Here is a 19453-nt window from a genome sequence, read left to right as displayed (position 1 = left end):
GGTGGGAGAGGACGGGAGGTCCGTCTATCAGCTAACAGACTTTGGAGCGGCCAGAGAACTAGAGGGCGATGAGAAGTTTGTCTCCCTCTACGGAACAGAGGAATACCTGGTGAGAGAGGGAGAGAGAGAGGGAGGAGAGGTAGTGGAGGAGAGAAGACAGGGAGACTATGGGGAGAAGAGGGGAAAGGTAAGCGACAGCGTAGTTTATTAGGATCCCCATTAGCTACTGCACATGCTGCAGCTACTCTTCCTGGGGTCCACATAAAACGTACAAATGCATGACAAAGTACAGAAAGGTTCTAGACAAGAAGAACAGGACAGAGAGGAGAGATTACGTCCAATGTTGTCTCAGACCTGTCTGAGCGCGTTTCCAAAGCCTCAGCAGATAACATAAGGTAGGGCAGGTTATGGTATTTAGGGCAGGCTGTGTTATTTAGCCAGTACCTTTTTATGTGTGTGTTTGTGTCAGACCTTTGAGGGACAACTCTTAAAAAAAAGTTGTTTAATTCTCCAAATCCCTCTCCTCTCACTCTATCACTTCTTCTACCCCCTCCCCTCTGTGTGTGTGTGTGTGTAGGGGTCTGAGTGGTCAACTAGTGCCAGTGTTAGCTGGGATACTGGAGGCAGACCAGGAGAAGTGTTGGACATTTGACCAGTTCTTTTCTGCCACCACAGACATATTACAGAGAGTCTCAGTCCATCTGGCCGCAACTCACCGCATATACGTTCACCACCACAACACGTGAGTATACACCCAAACACATGCACAGTGCACACATACTGTACACACACACACACACACACACACTTGCCAGTCTTCACTCACACCCACCTGTGGCCCCACACCTCTCCCGTCTCCCAGGACGGCCATCTTCCGTGAAGCGGTGGCGTGTTAGACGGGGGTGGGGCTGGAGCAACAGCGCTTCCTGTAACCTGGGTCATGACCTTTCCCTGGAGGGCTCCATGAAGATGGTCAACTTCCCCCCGACCTCGCCCTCCCAGCCCCTACTGCTGCTCAGCCGCGCCCCAGAGACACACGCTGAACTCCCCTACAGAGAATGTAAGCTGATCCTCCTGGTCCCTTTGGCCCAGACCCTTAAATCACTAACCCCCCCCCCAAGAAAACCTAAAACATTCACCATCCCCTAGCCATCCCCTAGCCCCATCTCTACCACACACACACACACACACACACACACACACACACACACACACACACACACACACACACACACACACACACACACAAACACAAAAAAAATTCTAATTGATTCAAAACCTGTAAAAAAAAGTGTTTTGTCTTCTGTAGCAGAGCTGCCCATTATCCCATCCTGGTTGGACGTTGTGGCTGACTGCTCTATCTGCAAGGTAAGTGTGTCACTTCACACACAGGTCAATCATAGGGTCCAGACCAACCGGAAGAGACAGTTAAAACTCTCTGAATGATCTGTTGATGGTGGTGGTTTTCTATTTAGTAAATAAATCACTCTTATTAATCAACCCCCCCACCCCCCTTTTTTTTCTCTCCCATTCTTATCCTCTCCTCCCTCTCCTCCCTCTCTTTTCTCCTCTGTCTAGGTGATCGTAGGAGTGGTCCAGCAGTACCTGAGGATAATGCGTTCATTACACACAGACAGAGAGGTGCTCTTACACGGATACTACAGCTACATGTGAGTCACACACACACACACACACCGTTAGAACAAACCAGAAACATCCCATCAATCAGCTCTCCTCTCTGTCCGTCCCCCCCCTACTCCCAGTGAGAAGGTGCGTAGGGAGTATAGCGACGTGATGCTTGGTATCAGCACTAGAGGTCGACCGATTAATCGGAATGGCCGATTAATTAGGGCCGATTTCAAGTTTTCATAACAATCGGTAATCGGTATTTTTGCCCACCGATTTGCCGATTTATTATTATTATAAAAAAAATTTCTTATTATTATTTTTTTTTACACCTTTATTTAACTAGGCAAGTCAGATTAAAAACACATTCTTATTTTCAATGACGGCCTAGGAACGGGGGTTAACTGCCTTGTTCAGGGGGGATTCGGGGATTCATTTTTGCAACCTTCCAGTTACTAATCCAATCCAACGCACGAGGAGCCTGCATGGCAGGCTGACTACCTGTTACGCGAGGGCGGCAAGAAACCAAGGTAAGTTGCTAGCTAGCATTAAACTTATCTTATAAAAAACTAGCAATCTTAACATAATCACTAGTTAACTACACATGGTTGATGATATTACTAGTTTATCTAACGTGCCCTGCGTTGCATATAATCGATGCGGTGCCTGTTAATTTATCATTGAATCATAGCCTATTTCTCCAAACGGGTGTTGATTTAACAAGCGCATTTGCGAAAAAAGCACTGTCGTTGCACCAATGTACCTAACCATAAACATCAATGCCTTTCTTTAAAATCAATAAACAAGTATATATTTTTAAACCTGCATATTTTGTTAATATTGCCTGCTAACATGAAATTGTGTCACATCTCTAGCGTTCATTGCACTCAGAGTCAGGGTATATGCAACAGTTTGTCCTCGTCTGGCTCGTTGCGATCTAATTTGCCAGAATTTTACGTAATTATGACATAACATTGACATAACATTGACATAACATAACTCGTAAGCATTCATTCAGACAGCACTGTTGTGCGTTTTGCCAGCAGCTCTTCGCTGTGTTTCAAGCTGTTTATGACTTCAAACCGGGTGGGTATAATTTGTGGAACGTTCTAACAGGAATCTATTCCAAAAACTTTGTAAATAACAAGGTTGCCAAAAAACAATGCATACAAAGTTGTATAGCGGCAGAATAAGATACCGGGTAGTGAGTGGTCTATTTCATTGCGTTTTTCACTCATCACGTTTATTCCGAAAAATGTCTGTCCTCACTCTGGTTGCCTACTGACAAACATTAAGAATAAGCTACGTGGTGAGTTGATGCCTATTCGGCAGCTAGTTAGCTAGGTTTGTATGCGTTGCTACTTTGTATGCGTTGTTGGTTGGCAACCTTTTACTTTACGTTTTTTGGAGCAGATTCCTGTTGGAACATTCCACAAATTATACCCACCCCTTCAAGCCTATCAACTCCCAAGATTAGGCTGGTGTAACCGATGTGAAATGGCTAGCTAGTTAGCCAGGTGCACGCTAATAGCGTTTCAAACGTCACTCACTCTGAGACTTGGAGTAGTTGTTTCCCTTCCTCTGCATGGGTAACGCTGCTTCGAGGGTGGCTGTTGTCGATGTGTTCCTGGTTCAAGCCCAGGTAGGAGCGAGGAGAGGGACGGAAGCAATACTGTTACACTGGCAATACTAAAGTGCCTATAAGAACATCCAATAGTCAAAGGTATATGAAATACAAATTGTATAGAGAGAAATAGTCCTATAATAACTACAACCTAAAACTTACCTGGGAATATTGAAGACTCATGTTAAAAGGAACCACCAGCTTTCATATGTTCCCATGTTCTGAGCAAGGAACTTAAACCTTAGCTTTTTTAAACCACATGAGGCTGCTGAAGAGAAAAGGGTTCATACTAATGTCCGGAACAGAGTCAATGGAATGGCATCAAACACCTGGAAACCCTGTATTTGATACCATTCCATCAATTTCGCTCCAGTCATTACCACAAGCCCCCCCCCCCTTGGTCTTGGCTGTCTCTCTAGAGGACTGGTGTTGTTTGTCTCTTTTCTCTCCATGTAGATCATGGAGAACCTGCCAGTGTACACCGGGGGGATCCGGGAGTTCCAAACCCGTTTACAACACCTTCACATAGAACTGGCCAAACACTCTGAGAGTCCGGCTGAGGACAAGAGGTGAGACTTTCTTCATAATGTTTATACCTATCCCTTAATCACGTCTATAGATGGATCTATTCAAGGGCTCTGGGCCAAGGGATTGTAGTGTGCAGGGAGCTGAGGTTAAAATGGCGTCTGATGTGAACTCTGACCTCTGCAGCATCCAGAAGATAAAGGTCCTTCTCGAGAAAATCATGGCCATTCACCAACAGTACCGCAAAGACGGACTGACTGGAAGAACATTGTGTGTGTGTCCTTGCATGTCTAACATGTGCCTCCTGTGTATTGCGTGCTTAATACATCTATGTGGTTGTTCTAGAGCTTCTCTTCAATGATGAGCAGATACACAAGTTTGAGAAGTGAGTATGTCAGTGTTGTTCCTACACACCTCTACACGCCTACTCATTCAAGGGTTTTCTTTATTTTTACTATTTTCCACATTGTAGAATAGTAGTGAAGACATCAGAACTATGAAATAACACATATAGAATCATGTAGTAACCAAAAAAGTGTTTTAATCAAAATATATTTTATACTTGAGATAGCCACCCTTTGCCTTGATGACCGCTTTGCACACTCTTGGCATTCTCTCAACCAGCTTCACGAGGTAGTCACCTGCAATGCATTTCAATTAACAGGTGTGCCTTGTTAAAAGTTAATTTGTGGAATTTCTTTCCTTCTTAATGCATTTGAGACAATCAGCTGTGTTGTGACACGGTAGGGGTGGTATACAGAAGATAGCCCTATTTGGTAAAAGACCAAGTCCATATTATGGCAACAACAGTTCAAATAAGCAAAGAGAAACGACAGTCCATCATTACTTTAAGACATGAAGGTCAGTCAATCCAGAAAATGTAAAGAACTTTTAAAGTTTCTTCAAGTGCAGTCTCAAAAACCATCAAGCGCTATGATGAAACTTGCTCTCATGAGGACCACCACAGGAAAGGAAGACCCAGAGTTACATCTACTGCAGAGGATAAGTTAATTGGAGTACCAGCCTCAGAAGTTGCAGCCCAAATAAATGCTTCAGAGTTGAAGTTACAGACACAGATCTCAACATCAACTGTTCAGAGGAGAATGCGTGAATCAGGCCTTCATGGTCTAATTGCTGCAAAGTAACCACTACTAAAGGACACCAATAAGAAGAAGAGACTTGCTTGGGCCAAGAAACACGAGCAATGGACATTAGACCGGTGGAAATCTGTCCTTTGGTCTGATGAGTCCAAATTTGAGATTTTGGTTCCAACCGCCGTGTCTTTGTGAGACACAGAGTAGGTGAACGGATGATCTCCGCATTTGTGGTTCCCACCGTGAAGCATGAAGGAGGCACACTTAACCAGCATGGCTGCATTCTGCAGCGATGCACCATCCCATCTGGTTAGGGCTTAGTCCCACTATTATTTGTTTTTCAACAGGACAATGACCCAACACACCTCCAGGCTGTGTAAGGGCTATTTGACCAAGGAGAGTGATGGAGTGCTGCATCAGATGACCTGGCCTCCACAATAACCCGACCTCAACCCAATTGAGATGGTTTGGGATGAGTTCGACCGCAGAGTGAAGGAAAAGCAGCCAACAAGTGCTCAGCATATGTGGGAACTCCTTCAATGTAGGATTGTATGGTATTGTATGTGTAACACCTCTCTCTGTCTGTCCCAGGATCCACCTGTTGTCCCATATAAAGCGTCTAAAGGGTCTCCTTAGAGAGGACTGTCTACAGAAGTACCGAGACCTGCTGGCCTCAGCATCTACCTGGAGCATGTCTGACTCACACATACACACACCGTTTTATTGATATCAACTTTGTTCCTTCTCTCTTCATGCTATTGTTGTGTTCTTTATTTGTGTGTTTGTCAGTGTTCTCCATGAGATGCAGTGCAGGCTGTCAGACTTGGGCAATTTCTCCCGAGGGCTGATGGCGGTCCTGGAGATATGTGAGGAGCGCCAGAACAAGGTTGACCCTTAACTATAATATTTTTGTATTTTGTTGTCAGGGCTGGCTCAAGGAAGCAGGAGAGGTAGAGTCAAGCGCAGGAGACAGTAAATTCTTGAACACACTTTTAATCCGTATGCACAAAAATAAAGAAAGTCCAAACACGGCAGGGCAGGGCGCCAAACAGATAACACGCTCCAAAACCCTTATTAGACGTCCAAAATAGGGACGCAGCCCATAAATACCTCTGCGATGAGAAAACACAAAACAACCACAGGCAGAGGGAAAAAAAATACACGTTCCTCAAGATTCCACAAACCTGACAAGGAACAATCACGTACAAACACAGACATACCTCGCTAGACTAAATAACCCCCCTACTAATAACTAAACCAAAACAGGTGCGTGCCTAACCTAGACCTAACCAACAGAAAGTGAAACAGAGGATCGATGGCAGCTAGTAGGCCGGCGACGACGACCGCCGAGCGCCGCCCGGTCGAGGGGGGGTGCCACCATCCGTCGGTGTCGTGACATTTGTATTTTTTTTAAAGATATTGATGGGAAGAAAATGGACCCTTAAAGGCCCAGTTCAGTCCAAATTCAGTTTTTCTTCTGTTTTATATCATATTGTACAACAGATGAGGAAACTAACACTGTAAAAGTGTGTATTTTTGTCAGTGTTATTTCCTGATAGTTGCTGGTTGAAAATACAATCTACAAAGGACCTTCTAATCAGCAGGTTTGCATGGGCAGGAGTTTCGGCTTTCCACGGTGACATCACCATGCAGTAAATTGGTTAATCGACGAATGTCAGAGTTCCAAACCTCTCTAACAGTAACCATAACAGCGAGTTTTCAGTTTTCCCCTCCCCACTCAGACAGTCCTAGCAAAATACTTGCTTGAGAATTTGTTGCTTGAAAGCTATTTTGCCAATTTTTATGGAAATCTACTAGTTAGATATTTATATAAAAACATCTGCATTGGGCTTAAAAAAAACATATTTAAAAAAAAAATATATATATATATATATATATATATATATATATATATACACACACACACACACACACACACACACACACACAGTGCCTTTGGAAAGTATTCAGACCCCTTGACTTTTTCCACATTACAGCCTTATTCTAAAATGTATTTTTTTTTAAATCTCATAATTTATAAAAATACAAAACACTATCTAATTTACATACAGTACCAGTCAAAAGTTTGGACACACTTACTCATTCCAGGGTTTTTCTATATTTTCACTATTTTCTACATTGTACAATAATAGTGAAGACATCAAAACTATGAAATAACACATATGGAATCATGTAGTAACCAAAAAAGTGTTAAACAAATCAAAATATAGTTTATATTTAGGATTCTTCAAAATATTTTAAACAGTTGAAGTCGGAAGTTTACATTCACCTCAGCCAAATCACAATTCCTGACATTTAATCCTAGTAAAAATTCCCTGTGTTAGGTCAGTTAGGATCACCACTTTATTTTAAGAATGTGAAACATCACAATAATAGTAGAGAGAATGATTTATTTCAGCTTTTTTTCAGCCACATTCCTAGTGGGTCAGAAGTTTACACACTCAATTAGTATTTGGTAGCATTGCCTTTAAATTGTTTAACTTGAATTTGAGTTTGGCGGATGCTACCTGCCCCAATGCCTAGTGCCAACTGTAAAGTTTGGTAGAGGGATGTTTTTTTTTTTTCATGGTTCCAGATCCTTGGTTCCAGTGAAGGGTAATCTTAACGCTGGAGTATACAATGACATTCAACACGATTCTGTGCTTCCAACTTTGTGGCAACAGTTTGGGGAAGGCACTTCAGCATGACGATGACCCTGTGCACAAAGCGAGGTCCATACATTTTATTTATTTTTTACATTTTAATCATTTTAGCAGACACTATTATCCGGAGTGACTTACAGTTGTGAGTGCATACGTTTTAATACTTGTGGGAATCGAACCCACAACCCTGGCGCTGCAAGCGTTATGCTCTACCAACTGAGTTACACAGGACTATACAGAAATGTTTTGTCAGAATCGGTGTGGAAGAACTTGACTGGCCTGCACAGAGCCCTGACCTCAACCTCATCGAACACCTTGGATGAATTGGAACACCGACTGTGAGCCAGGCCTAATCGCACAAAATCAGTGCCCGACCTCACTAATGCTCTTGTGGCTGAATGCTGCGGGGACTTGCTTCCAATGTTCCAACATCTAGTGGAAAGCCTTCCCAGAATATATTTTTCTGCTGCTTCCCTCACTCTGTTTGGATCGGACCGGATCTATACGGAATGGGTGTAGTTGTCCTTGGGTCCGTTCGGAACGGGTCTTTTATATTTAAAATATGTATTTATGTGGTCCGGGTGAGAGAGCCCCAGGTCCATTTTGGAACGGGTCCAACTTTTTTGGCCGTGAAGACCCTTAGATAAGTCTAGGGAAAATAGGATTTTGAATGGGAATCAATTGATTGGTCCCCACAAGGATAGTAAAACAAGTGTGTGTGTGTGTGTGTGTGTGTGTACGTAACTGCGTGTGTCAGTTTACATACATATGTGCACGCGTAAGTGATTGGCTGCCTGCCTTCCTGCATGTGCGTGTAAAACCCTGTGTTTTTATTGTTGTGTGTCCAGGATGCACCAGCTAAAGGAGAAGATTAAGATAGTGGTGATAGAGTTGCCATGCAACAACAACAACATCATCATTGAGTGGTCAGTGGCCTTAACCCCTAACGCCTAACTTTGGCGCCTAAACCCTAACCGTTAACTCTAACGCTAACCTCCTATCCCAGCCAGATTACGCATAGTTGGCTCCTCAATTGTTTCATCTGAAGGACAAACGGTAGTATCACTCATTAAGACGTGACTATTTGTCTCCTGCAGTTCTGGAGCTGTTAACTCTGCAACCATGCTGGAGCCTGATCGACCCAGTCCCATGGGACTGTGACCAGGCAACCACACACACTGACTCAGAGAGCGAGGAGAAGGAGGAAAGGAGAGAGATTCCAAATGCGAACCTCATCATTTTCTTCAGTGTTAGCTATAGTAGTATTTTTACTAGACTGCCATGATGTGATAGACTGCTCTAGTAAGAGTTGGATGTCTCTAACTCAGCTGCTTTGGAAGTCGCCGACCTTTCTCCTCTAATCTCATAGTAACAACGCTAACTGAAGAATTCCTAATGAGAAAGTAACATAATAAATATTGATATCTGTCTCTGTTCTGCTTTGTGATGAGAGAAGAGGACAGAGACAGATGGACTCATCATACTCATCAGTATGTGTATACCATGAATAAACCCATTCATGAACCAGTGGACATGTGAAATCATATGATTTGTGTATGTTGTGATTGCCCAACGTCACGAGGGAGGACATCCAGTGAGTGACATCAGCTGCTTTCAGACATGCAGCACGAGGGGATTAAATACAGTGCATTCGGAAAGTATTCAGACCCCTTGATTTATGCCACATTTTGTTATGTTACAGCCCTATTCTAAAAAAATATATAAAAAAAATGTAATTCCCCTCATCAATCTACCACATAATGAGAAAGCAAAAACAGTTTTTTTGTTAAATGTATTGTTGCACATTGATTACAAATAAATAAAAAAATGAAATATCACATTTACATAAGTATTCAGACCCTTTACTCAGTACTTTGTTGAAGCACCTTTGGCAGCGATTACAGCCACGAGTCTTCTTTGGTATGACGCTACAAGCTTGGCACCCCTGTATTTGGGGAGTTTCTCCCATTCTTCTCTGCAGATCCTCTCTAACTCTGTCAAGTTGGATGGGACCGTCGCTGCACAGCTGTTTTCAGGTCTCTCCAGAGATGTTTGTTCGGTTTAATTCCGTGTTCTGGCTGGGCCAATCAAGGACATTCAGAGACCCGAATTCACTCCTGCATTGTCTTGGCTGTGTGCTTAGGGTTATTGTCCTGTTGGAAGGTGAACCTTCGCCCCAGTCTGAGGTCCTGAGCCCTCTGGAGCAGGTTTTCATCAAGGATCTCTCTGTACTTTGCTCCATTCATCTTTGCATTTTACATTTGAGTCATTTAGCAGACGCTCTTATCCAGAGCGACTTACAGTAGTGAATGCATACATTTCATTTCATGCATTTTTTTGTACTGGCCCCCCGTGGGAATTGAACCCACAACCCTGGCGTTGCACACACCATGCTGGCGTTGCAAACACCATGCTCTACCAACTGAGCCACCCTTGATCTTGACTAGTCTCCCAGTCCCTGCCGCTGAAAAACATCCCCACAGCTTAATGCTGCCACCACCATGCTTCACCGTAGGGATGGTGCCAGGTTTTGTCCAGACGTGTCGCTTGGCATTCAGGCCAAAGAGTTCAATCTTGGTGTCATGATCAGAGAAACTTGTTTCTCATGGTCTGAGAGTCTTTGGGTGCCTTTTGGGAAACTCCAAGCGGGCTGTCACGTGCCTTTTACTGAGGAGTGGCTTCAGTCTAGCCACTCATCCATAAAGGTCTGATTTGATGGAGTGCTCCAAAGAGGAACTCTGGAGCTCTGTCAGAGTGACCATTGGGTTCTTGGTCACCTCCCTGACCAAGGCCCTTCTCCTCCGATTGCTCAGTTTGGCCGGGCGGCCAGCTCTAGGAAGAGTCTTGGTGGTTCCAAACTTCTTCCATTTAAGAATGATGGAGGCCACTGTGTTCTTGGGGACCTTCAATGCTGCAGAAATCTTTTGGTACACTTCCCCAGATCTGTGACTCAAAACAATCCTGTCTTCGACCTCCTGGCTTGGTTTTTGCCCTGACATGCACTGTCAACTGTGGGACCTTATATAGACAGGTGTGTGCCTTTCCAAATCATGTCCAATCAATTGAATTTACCACAGGTTGACTCCAATCAAGTTGTAGAAACATTTCAAGGATGATAAATGGAAACAGGATGTACCTGAGCTCAATTTTGAGTCTCACAGTAAAGGGACTGAATACTTATGTAAATAAGGTATTTCTATTTTCTATTTTTAATACATTAGCAAACATTTCTAAAAACCTGTTTTCGCTTTGTCATTATGGGGTATTGTGTGTAGATAATTTTTTTCCATTTTAGAATAAGGCTGTAACGTATCAAAATGTGGAAAATGTCAAGGGGTCTGAATATTTTGCGAATGCACTATGTATAGAGTGAACACTGACAGTGCATAGTCTGTAGACACATCTAATTGCTATGTTTTCTTCTGGCTTGTGTGAAACATGTTTCATTTGAGAAACGGGGAGAATCCAGGGAAATTCACAATCAACCACTGCCTCCCTCTCGAATCAGACCAGGTCAATAACAACAAAAACACATCGCAACACATACTTTAATATTCAGGACATCACGGTGACTTCATTGTACAAGTACTGAATATGTACAACCTCCTAAATTCACTCAGTGCCAACGTGTTTGAGGATGACCGATAAAGAGTAAGTTGACAATGGTAGAAGTTTTCCAGATCAAACAACAAACCACTGAACTCATCACAATATGAACCAAATACTCTGTCAGAATGCGAAAGTGGGAACAAGCTCACTGCATCGTGGTTTCTCATAACACAGATGATGTATTGTGACATGGAGATTTTCATAATTTTCCTCACCGTAATCTAAAAGACACAAGGTACTGTCTATTTGACTATCCTCAGTTTCTGTTTGCATTATTCTGTATTGTACCGAAGACTGCATTATAATATTACTACAACCAACCTCCCACAGGCTCTTCAATATGACAGTGTAACATGATGTCACTCACTGACGCTGCCTGGGAAGCCCCGTGTTTATAAATTCAATGTAGGCAAATTCCAACAGAAAAAGCTCAGAAGAGCATGTTTTTGTTGTCTTTGGGCTCAGTCAGACATTTTTTTCTGTAAATTATTGGAAAGAATGGTTCAAAATAGGCCTATGTCACCTTCATCTGTAGTAGCAGTAGTAATATAGTGTTGTAGTAGTGATTTCATCTTATTTAGCCTAAACTGTCATGTAGTAGGTCTACTGTAATTGTAGTAGTAGGCCAGTAGACGCTGGAGTAGTAGTTTATTTCCTGGTTAGTCTAAACTGCATACTTGGGTTCAAATACTATTTCAAATATCTAAATTACTTTCACATACATTCAAGTAAATATTCAGATATATTGTACTTGAAAAGACAAGTAGTTTAATATTTTAATGTATTCGGAAATACACTTGGAAAGTATTTGAAAATACTCAAATACATTGACTCAAATAGACTCCCATTTATTTAACCCAGGTATTTGAAAATAGTAGCCTATTTGAAATAAGTATTTGACTTAGAAAATACTACTTTACTATTAGTTTTTTTTACAAATAACAATTCAAATACTCAAATAAAAGTAATTGTTTTGGGCTGTATTTAAAAAAAATATTCAAATACACAGACAAAAGTATTTAAAATACAAGATACTCAAATACGAATTCAGGTCTGCTACATTGCCATGCAGTTCTGTAACAGTAGGCCTAGAAGTAGGTTAGTAGTAGTTTAATCCCTGGTCATGCCAAATCAGAAATCACCGATTAATCCCTGGATTAGGCGCGCGGCCGCTTTAAGAGTGCTCGTGCCTCTCTAGCAGGTGGCATTTAAACGTTTATAGATTCATCGTAGTGTAGGCGTCACACTGGCTGCATGCGTGCCTTGGCTGGTGCTTCAATTTAGAGTTTACATTCACCGCACACACATACACAGAGCCATGGCTTCAGTGAGTGTGGTAGGACCAGGACAACATCGCCCGGCTCCCGACCACCAGCTCGTCTTTCATAAACTAAAGGCCGCCGGGAGGAATAAAAGAACGTTACCGTGGAAATCCTCCGTGGAGCTCATCCTCGGGGAGAGCTCGGTGACGCGGGAGTGCGGTTCGGTTTCGGCGGTATCAGCAGTCACAGGATCCCCACTAAACCCGTCCCTGACCCCGGGACAACAAGGAGCCGCAGCCGGGGTAAGAGGGGGGGATCCCGGGGTAAGGTGTGAGGCTCAGCCGGGGCTGGTGCCACGTAGTTCAGACAGAGAGAGCGACAGCAGCAGCCCTGCCTGTGGGGACACCGAGGGAGACACGACAGCGGCGAGGGTGGACACTGGTCAAAGCGGACGGAGCGGCAGCGGGAATGACTCAACCCGTGATCGAAGGAGTTCCCTGAAGATCCTCACAAATGTTATGTCAAGCACATCAGCTAACACACAGATGACAGATGTCAAGAGTGACAGATCAAGCGCGCCAACAAACGGACACATGGGAGCACACTCACATCGGGACCGTCCGGTCAGAAGGCGCGCATCCCACAGCCCCCATGGTCAGACCACCGGGCTGGTGACCAAAGGGGACACCGGGGGACCGCCGCTGGAGCGGTTGACACAGGGAAGGACAGGGGTCGTTAAACTCGCGCGCACCGAATCCCACCGAAGGGAGGTCTGGTCAATATTTGGCTCCCAGGAGCTGGAGGACGCGCGCGTGCGGTCGGAGACAGGAGAGGGCCACACGTTTGGGACCAGAACCGTAACTCAAGACTGGTGCGACGTCTGTAACCAGCGGATCAGTGCTCAGCAGGCGCTCAAGTGTAAAAGTAAGTAGGCTAGCCTCTAGGCTATGACAGTAGAAGACAAATAAATTCCCAGTTCTGCCAGAGGAAGATTTGCCATCTGTTGCTTTACTACCAGATGATCGAGATGGTTTGTGGTTGATTGCTTTTCTGTCACCTATGGCATAATTGCTTTGACGGGTGTGCTGTGACGTCATGGTTTGGCGTTGAGGCTTGGATATCGACCTCATTCCAAGGTGGATGCTGCTGGCTCTTGTTGTGACCGGATTAATGTGAAGGGCACTGTCAGGCCAGGACTAGAATAGAAATTGGTCACACTTTATTTGGATAGTCTGGATAGCCCATCTGTAGATGCTCTACGGATGGTCACACTATCAACAAACTAGGCTATATGTTGAACAACAACTGCTTGCTTTAAGGTTAGGATTAGGAAAAGGGTTAAGTTTAGGGTTAGGATAAGGGCTAGGGATAGTAAATAGTTGAAATGTTACTGAGAGTCTGTAGAGCATCTACATACAAACACTTCTGAGAGAGAGAGAAAATGTGTGTGTGTGTATGAGAGAGCGCGTTAGTGTGACTCTGCCAAGCATTCAGAGCTGCAGCCAGCAGCCTCCTATAGTAACCTCATTATCTTGTCCTCCCAGCCTCGTCTCTCTGCCTCCCTCTCCTCCTCCAGCCTCCCTCTCCTCCTCCAGCCTCCCTCTCCTCCTCCAGCCTCCCTCTCCTCCTCCAGCCTCCCTCGCCTCTGTGTCACAGCCAGATTTGCAAGCACAGCTTTTGGATTGTTTATTTCACTTTTGTTTATTATCTATTTCGCTTGGTTTGGCGACGTAAACATATTTTTCCCATGCCAATAAAGCCCATTAAAGAGAGAGATGTAGAGATAGAGAGACATGATGGGAGTGGACAGAGTTAGTTTAGGGAGTTAACAGTGTTTGGTATGTGTGTGCATAATATTAATGGCCTACTGCAGTGAACGTGTCAGTACTGTTACTGTAGGACATCTGCCATTGTCACATCTGTATGGGGGTATTTTTGGTCATAGTTATCGTGTCATGTGTGACTGCTCTGGAGGGTAGGGGATGGCATGTGTGTGCCCATGCCTTCATAGTGTGTGTGTTTTAACAGGAGGGGTAAACAGACATGGCTCAGGTGTCATCTGCCCTACATTTAGTCTTACTGTAGGCTACTCTATCACAACTGTTCTCTCACACATACACACACACAACCTCACACACTACTTTCTGCTCTAGGTCCACAATGCAACAACAATCCGCCACTGACTCTTCCATGACCACCTCCACTCTTTCTCTGTCCTATGAAGGCCCTATGTAGGCTCTATGTAGGTGCTATGTCAGCATGCTCCAATGACATAATTGGGTTGTCCTACCGGGTGCATAGAGGAGAGAGCAGGTCATCGATTAGAATGATATACCACACACCTGCACTGCTCTGGGCTGCAGGGTTAGACCAAGCAAGTGTGTTTGACCTGGCACTTTCTGTGGTTGTGTGTGTGTGTGTGTGTGTGTGCGCGTGTGCGTGCTGAGCTGGCAGTGTGTCAGCAGCACTCTGTCATGGGGAAGCTGTGACTGCAGAGGACTTCGCTATAAACGAGGGAAGGGGGGTGGGGGTAGAGTGAGAAGATGAAGACTGGAGAGAGGGAAGAGCTGAGCAGAGTGAAAAGAGCTGGAGGAAGAAAGGAGGAGAAGTGTTGATGAGGAGAAAGGAAACGGGAGAGAGCGAGGGAATAGGGCGAGAGCGAGAAAGGATAGTTAGAGTCGAGGACAAAATGGGAGGGAGGGAGGAGAGGGGGAGAAAAGAATAGAGGGAGGAGGGAGAGTAAAAGAGCGGATGAGGGATAGAGGGATGAGAAAGGAGAAGGGGAGAGAGAGAGAGAGAGGGAGAGAGACCAGTACTGCAGTGCTCTCTGATTTAATGTGCTATCAGCAGGAGCTCACTGGAGCGAGACCAGAGACACGCTATAGCTACTGATCAACACTCTATCAACTCTGAGTGTTATGTGTGGAGTTGTTGACAGTGCTTTATTCTAGATCCATATAGTGCAATTGTTTATAATCTCCATAACATGCAGGTTATAATCTCATAGAGCAGTTTGGGCTAGACACACTAATCACACTAATCCCTCTTTATGTATTAATCCAGTGTGTGTGTACTTTAACCATCCTTGGTCTTTAACTGAAGCCACACAAAATGAATGATCAATGGACAGGAACAATGGAGAGGGAGGAGTTCTTGGCTAGGGAACAAAGGTTGAATGGCATATTTGGGGTTTGGGGGTATTTGTAGTGGTAATGAACTTGGCCCCTCAAGCTAAAAAATGATTATGGCTGGGTCTTTAGGTCAGTGTAGTTTAAAAAACACCACACACACACACACACACACACACACACACACACACACACACACACACACAGCTAATAACAGGGAACTGTGGCCGAGACTTTCATAACCATAAACAACCATCGTTCTCTCTCTTTTCTCACTCTAATTTATCTCAAGTGTTCCGTCTTTGTTGGTGTTGTTAAATATATAGCCTATAGAAATAACCCTCTGTTTAGTCCCCTTGGAAGAGCACTTCCTGGGAATCATATGGCCTGCAGTACAATTCTCATCCCTAGTTCTGTGTTCCAACAGACTTCTCCCCATCTTTACAACCATTGAACCTATATGTTTTGACCATGACAGTTTACTATATAAGGTAATGCCAGGTAATTTAGTCTCCTGAACTTGTTCAACAGCCACACCATCCATGACTAGATTCAGCTGAGGTCTAGAATTAGGGAATGATTTGTACCAAATACAATGCTCTTAGTTTTAGAGATGTTCAGGACCAGTTTATTACTGGCCACCCATTCCAAAACAGACTGCAACTCTTTGTTAAGGGTTTTAGTGACTTCATTAGCTGTGGTTGCTGATGCGTACATGGTTGAATAATCAACATACATGGACACACATGCTTTGATTAATGTCAGTGGCAGGTCATTGATAAAAATTTGGAAAAAGTAGAGGGCCTCGAGAGCTGCCCTGCAGTACACCACACTTTACATGTTTGACATTAGAGAAGCTTCCATTTAACCTTTTCACGAGTGTTCCAAATATTTATAACGGTCGCCCCAGTGAGTTGTTTAATGCACGTGATGTCAGAATGCACTCACTGTTCCAAAATGTGATTGTTACGCAACAGAACAGTTCATTATTTTCCAACAAGTTTTACTTTCTAACAGTTTGAATTGTGGTGTGTTCCACCTCCTCATTAATTCACATAGAAGTAGCCCATTTCACTGTTGCCAATTTATGTTTGAGGCTTTACTGAGCCATACAAACGTCTCTCTTTGATGAGAGTCCAAGCACTTCCCAGTGTTTCCGCAGATCAAGTATGCAGACATTTGCACAGTCTTACACAAACCTTTCCCCCCTGGCACATTTTTTTGGCAGGCGCTCGCATTGCCTTCATTGTTTTCCTTACAAATAATAATCCTGGACAAAGTAAGTGCCTTATTTTCTGCATAATGTGTTTACTGTTTTATTCACATGTTTTCAAGTACTGGTGACAAATCATGCATCCCGATTATTGAATAGATTGCAATGGACACCTATGATGTGTGTAAAATACTTTTTTGAAGGTGGGTTCCGCTGGTGTACAGCAATCTTTAAGTCATACCACAGATTCTGAATTGGATTGAGGTCTGGGCCTTGACTAGGCCATTCCAAGACATTTTTACATGTTTCCCCTTAAACCACTCAAGTGTTGCTTTAGCAGTATGCATAGCACTATGTCATTGTCCTGCTGGAAGGTGAACCTCCGTCCAAGTCTCAAATCTCTGGAAGACTGAAACAGGTTTCCCTCTAGAATATCCCTGTATTTAGCGCCATCCGTCATTCCTTAAATTCTGACCAGTTTCCCAGTCCCAGCCAATGAAAAACACCCCCACAGCATGATGCTGCCACCACCATGCTTCACTGTGGGGATGGTGTTCTCGGGGTGATGAGAAGTGTTGGGTTTGCGCCAGACATAGCATTTTCCTTGATTGCCAAAAAGCTCAATTTTAGTCTCATCTGACCAGTGTACCTTCCATATGTTTGGGGAGTCTCCCACATGCCCTTTGGCGAACAGCAAACGTGTTTGCTTATTTTTTCTGGACACTCTTCCGTAAGCTATACACTCCACAGAGCTGGGCTTTAAAGTGGTCCTATGGACAGATACTCCCATCTCTGTTGTGGAGTTTGCAGCTCCTTCAGGGTTACCTTTGGTCTCTTTGTTGCCTCTCTAATTAATGCCCTCCTTGCCTGGTCTGGGAGTTTTGGTGCCCTCTCTTGGCAGGTTTGTTGTGGTGCCATATTCTTTCATTTTTTTTATTATGGATTTAATGGTGCTCAGCGGGATATTCAAAGTTTCAGATATTTTTTATAACCCAACCCTGATCTGTACTTCTCCACAACGTTGTCCCTGACCTGTTTGGAGAGTTCCTTGGTCTTCATGGTGCCACTTGATTGGTGGTGCCCCTTGCTTAGTGGTGTTGCAGACTCTGGGGCCTGTCAGAACAGGTGTATATATACTGAGATCATGTGACCGATCATGTGACACTTAGATTACACACAGGTGGACTTTATTTAACGAGTTATGTGACTTCTTTAGGTAATTGGTTGCACCAGATCTTATTTTGAGGCTTCATTGAAAAGGCGGTGAATACATATGTACGCAAATCTTTTCCATTTTATTTTTGCGGAATGTTTTGAAACAAGTTCTAATTTTCAAGTTCTAATTTCACTTCACGAATTTGGACAATTTTGTGTATGTCCATTACATGAAATCCAAATAAATCAATTTAAATTACAGGTTGTAATACAACAAAATAGGAAAAAGGGGGATGAATACTTTTGCAAGGCACTGTACTGCTGTATCATCAAATGAATTATGTAAGTGAGTCTCAGAAATGGCTCATATATGAATGTTATCTGATGTTAGCAAGATATTGATTTTGTGAACCTTATACTTGACTACTATCGGCCTGGGCCTGTCACCTGGGCCGGTGGTGGGTTTTCCAGTCCTGTGGGCGCGCTCCACCTCAATCTTCCTGTGGTCCATCTTCAGTTTCTCAGAGGTCATTTGACTCACTTTGTCCTCAGACTCCGTTCAGGTGTCATGTGGAGATTCTGCAATTGCGTCCACAACCATGTTATTCCGCCTTGATTGTCCCTGGAGATAATCTGATTTCTCTGTCATTATCATGGAGTCACATACAGAACTGACGTCCTCTCTCAATGACTTACAGATTGCTGTCATCTTGCCGTTTTCCTGTTTAAACTCATCGTCCTGACCCTGGGAGAACTGCAAACTGTTCTTCAGGTCCTGGACTTCTCTGGTCAGGTCTTCCATTCTTGTATTAGTTGACTCCACCAGTGTTTAGACAAAACACTTGAAGCTATTTTCTTGTTGTAACAATTACTTCTATAACTTTTTGTTTGTTTAAAAGATCCTCCACCTTTGATAGAGAGACAACACTGTCCTCAACGATACTCCCGCTGACTTTGGTCTTTGTCATGGTAACGACGTAGGTTACACTGTTACTCCTCGCAGTCCCAGACAGGGCAGGTCGCAAGGAAGATTGAAAACAACAACAAGGGTAGCTAGCTAGTAACCAAACTTTTTCAATAGAATTATCAAAACTTCCTGAAACAACAAACTGAGCTCTTCCTTATTCTGAGTTCAACAGGAAGTGGCGAAGAAGATTATTTCTGTTATCCCTGGCAGACAAACAACTATAATACTTAGAGCAGACATCCAGTCTAAAAGGCTGGTGACAGACAGAGACCTATAAGACCTATGACAGACATTAAACATCTCCTTATGTCTGTCTCTCCGACACTAATCTGGCTAGTTTAGGATCACTCCTCTCCCCCTCTATCCTCACTGGCTTTCCTTTCGCTCTCCCCCCTTTTTCCTCTCCCTATTTCCTTTTCTTTTCCTCTCCACCTCCATTTTCTCTCTCCACTTCCTCTAGTCTTTCTCTTTCTCTATCCCATCTTCTCTCTGTCTGTATATCTCTTCACTCCCTCTCTCTGTTATGTTATAGTGACTGCAGTGGGTTGTTAATCCCAGATGAGGCAGCTCCTGCCAGGCGATTAAGA

General features: G+C 43.7%; 1 protein-coding gene and 1 pseudogene across 2 annotated transcripts in view; both read left to right on the top strand.

Annotated features, from left to right (window-relative positions):
• Positions 1-442: 442 nt before the first annotated feature.
• Positions 443-9376, top strand: LOC115150899 (inhibitor of nuclear factor kappa-B kinase subunit epsilon-like; annotated as a pseudogene).
• A 2988-nt stretch (positions 9377-12364) lies between these two features.
• Positions 12365-19453, top strand: part of LOC115150898 (ras association domain-containing protein 5) — a 45848-nt gene continuing 38759 nt past the window's right edge. For both annotated transcript variants that reach the window (XM_029694707.1, XM_029694705.1), the window contains exon 1: positions 12365-13327. In XM_029694707.1, coding sequence (XP_029550567.1) covers positions 12460-13327 — 868 coding nt within the window. In that variant the 5' untranslated portion in view covers positions 12365-12459. The remainder of the gene's footprint in view (positions 13328-19453) is intronic.

This window comes from Salmo trutta, chromosome 16 (genome assembly GCF_901001165.1).
Source record: "Salmo trutta chromosome 16, fSalTru1.1, whole genome shotgun sequence".
Taxonomy (NCBI): domain Eukaryota; kingdom Metazoa; phylum Chordata; class Actinopteri; order Salmoniformes; family Salmonidae; genus Salmo; species Salmo trutta.
The sequence above is the reverse complement of the archived record's forward strand: the minus strand, read 5'-3'. Positions and strand labels throughout refer to the sequence as shown.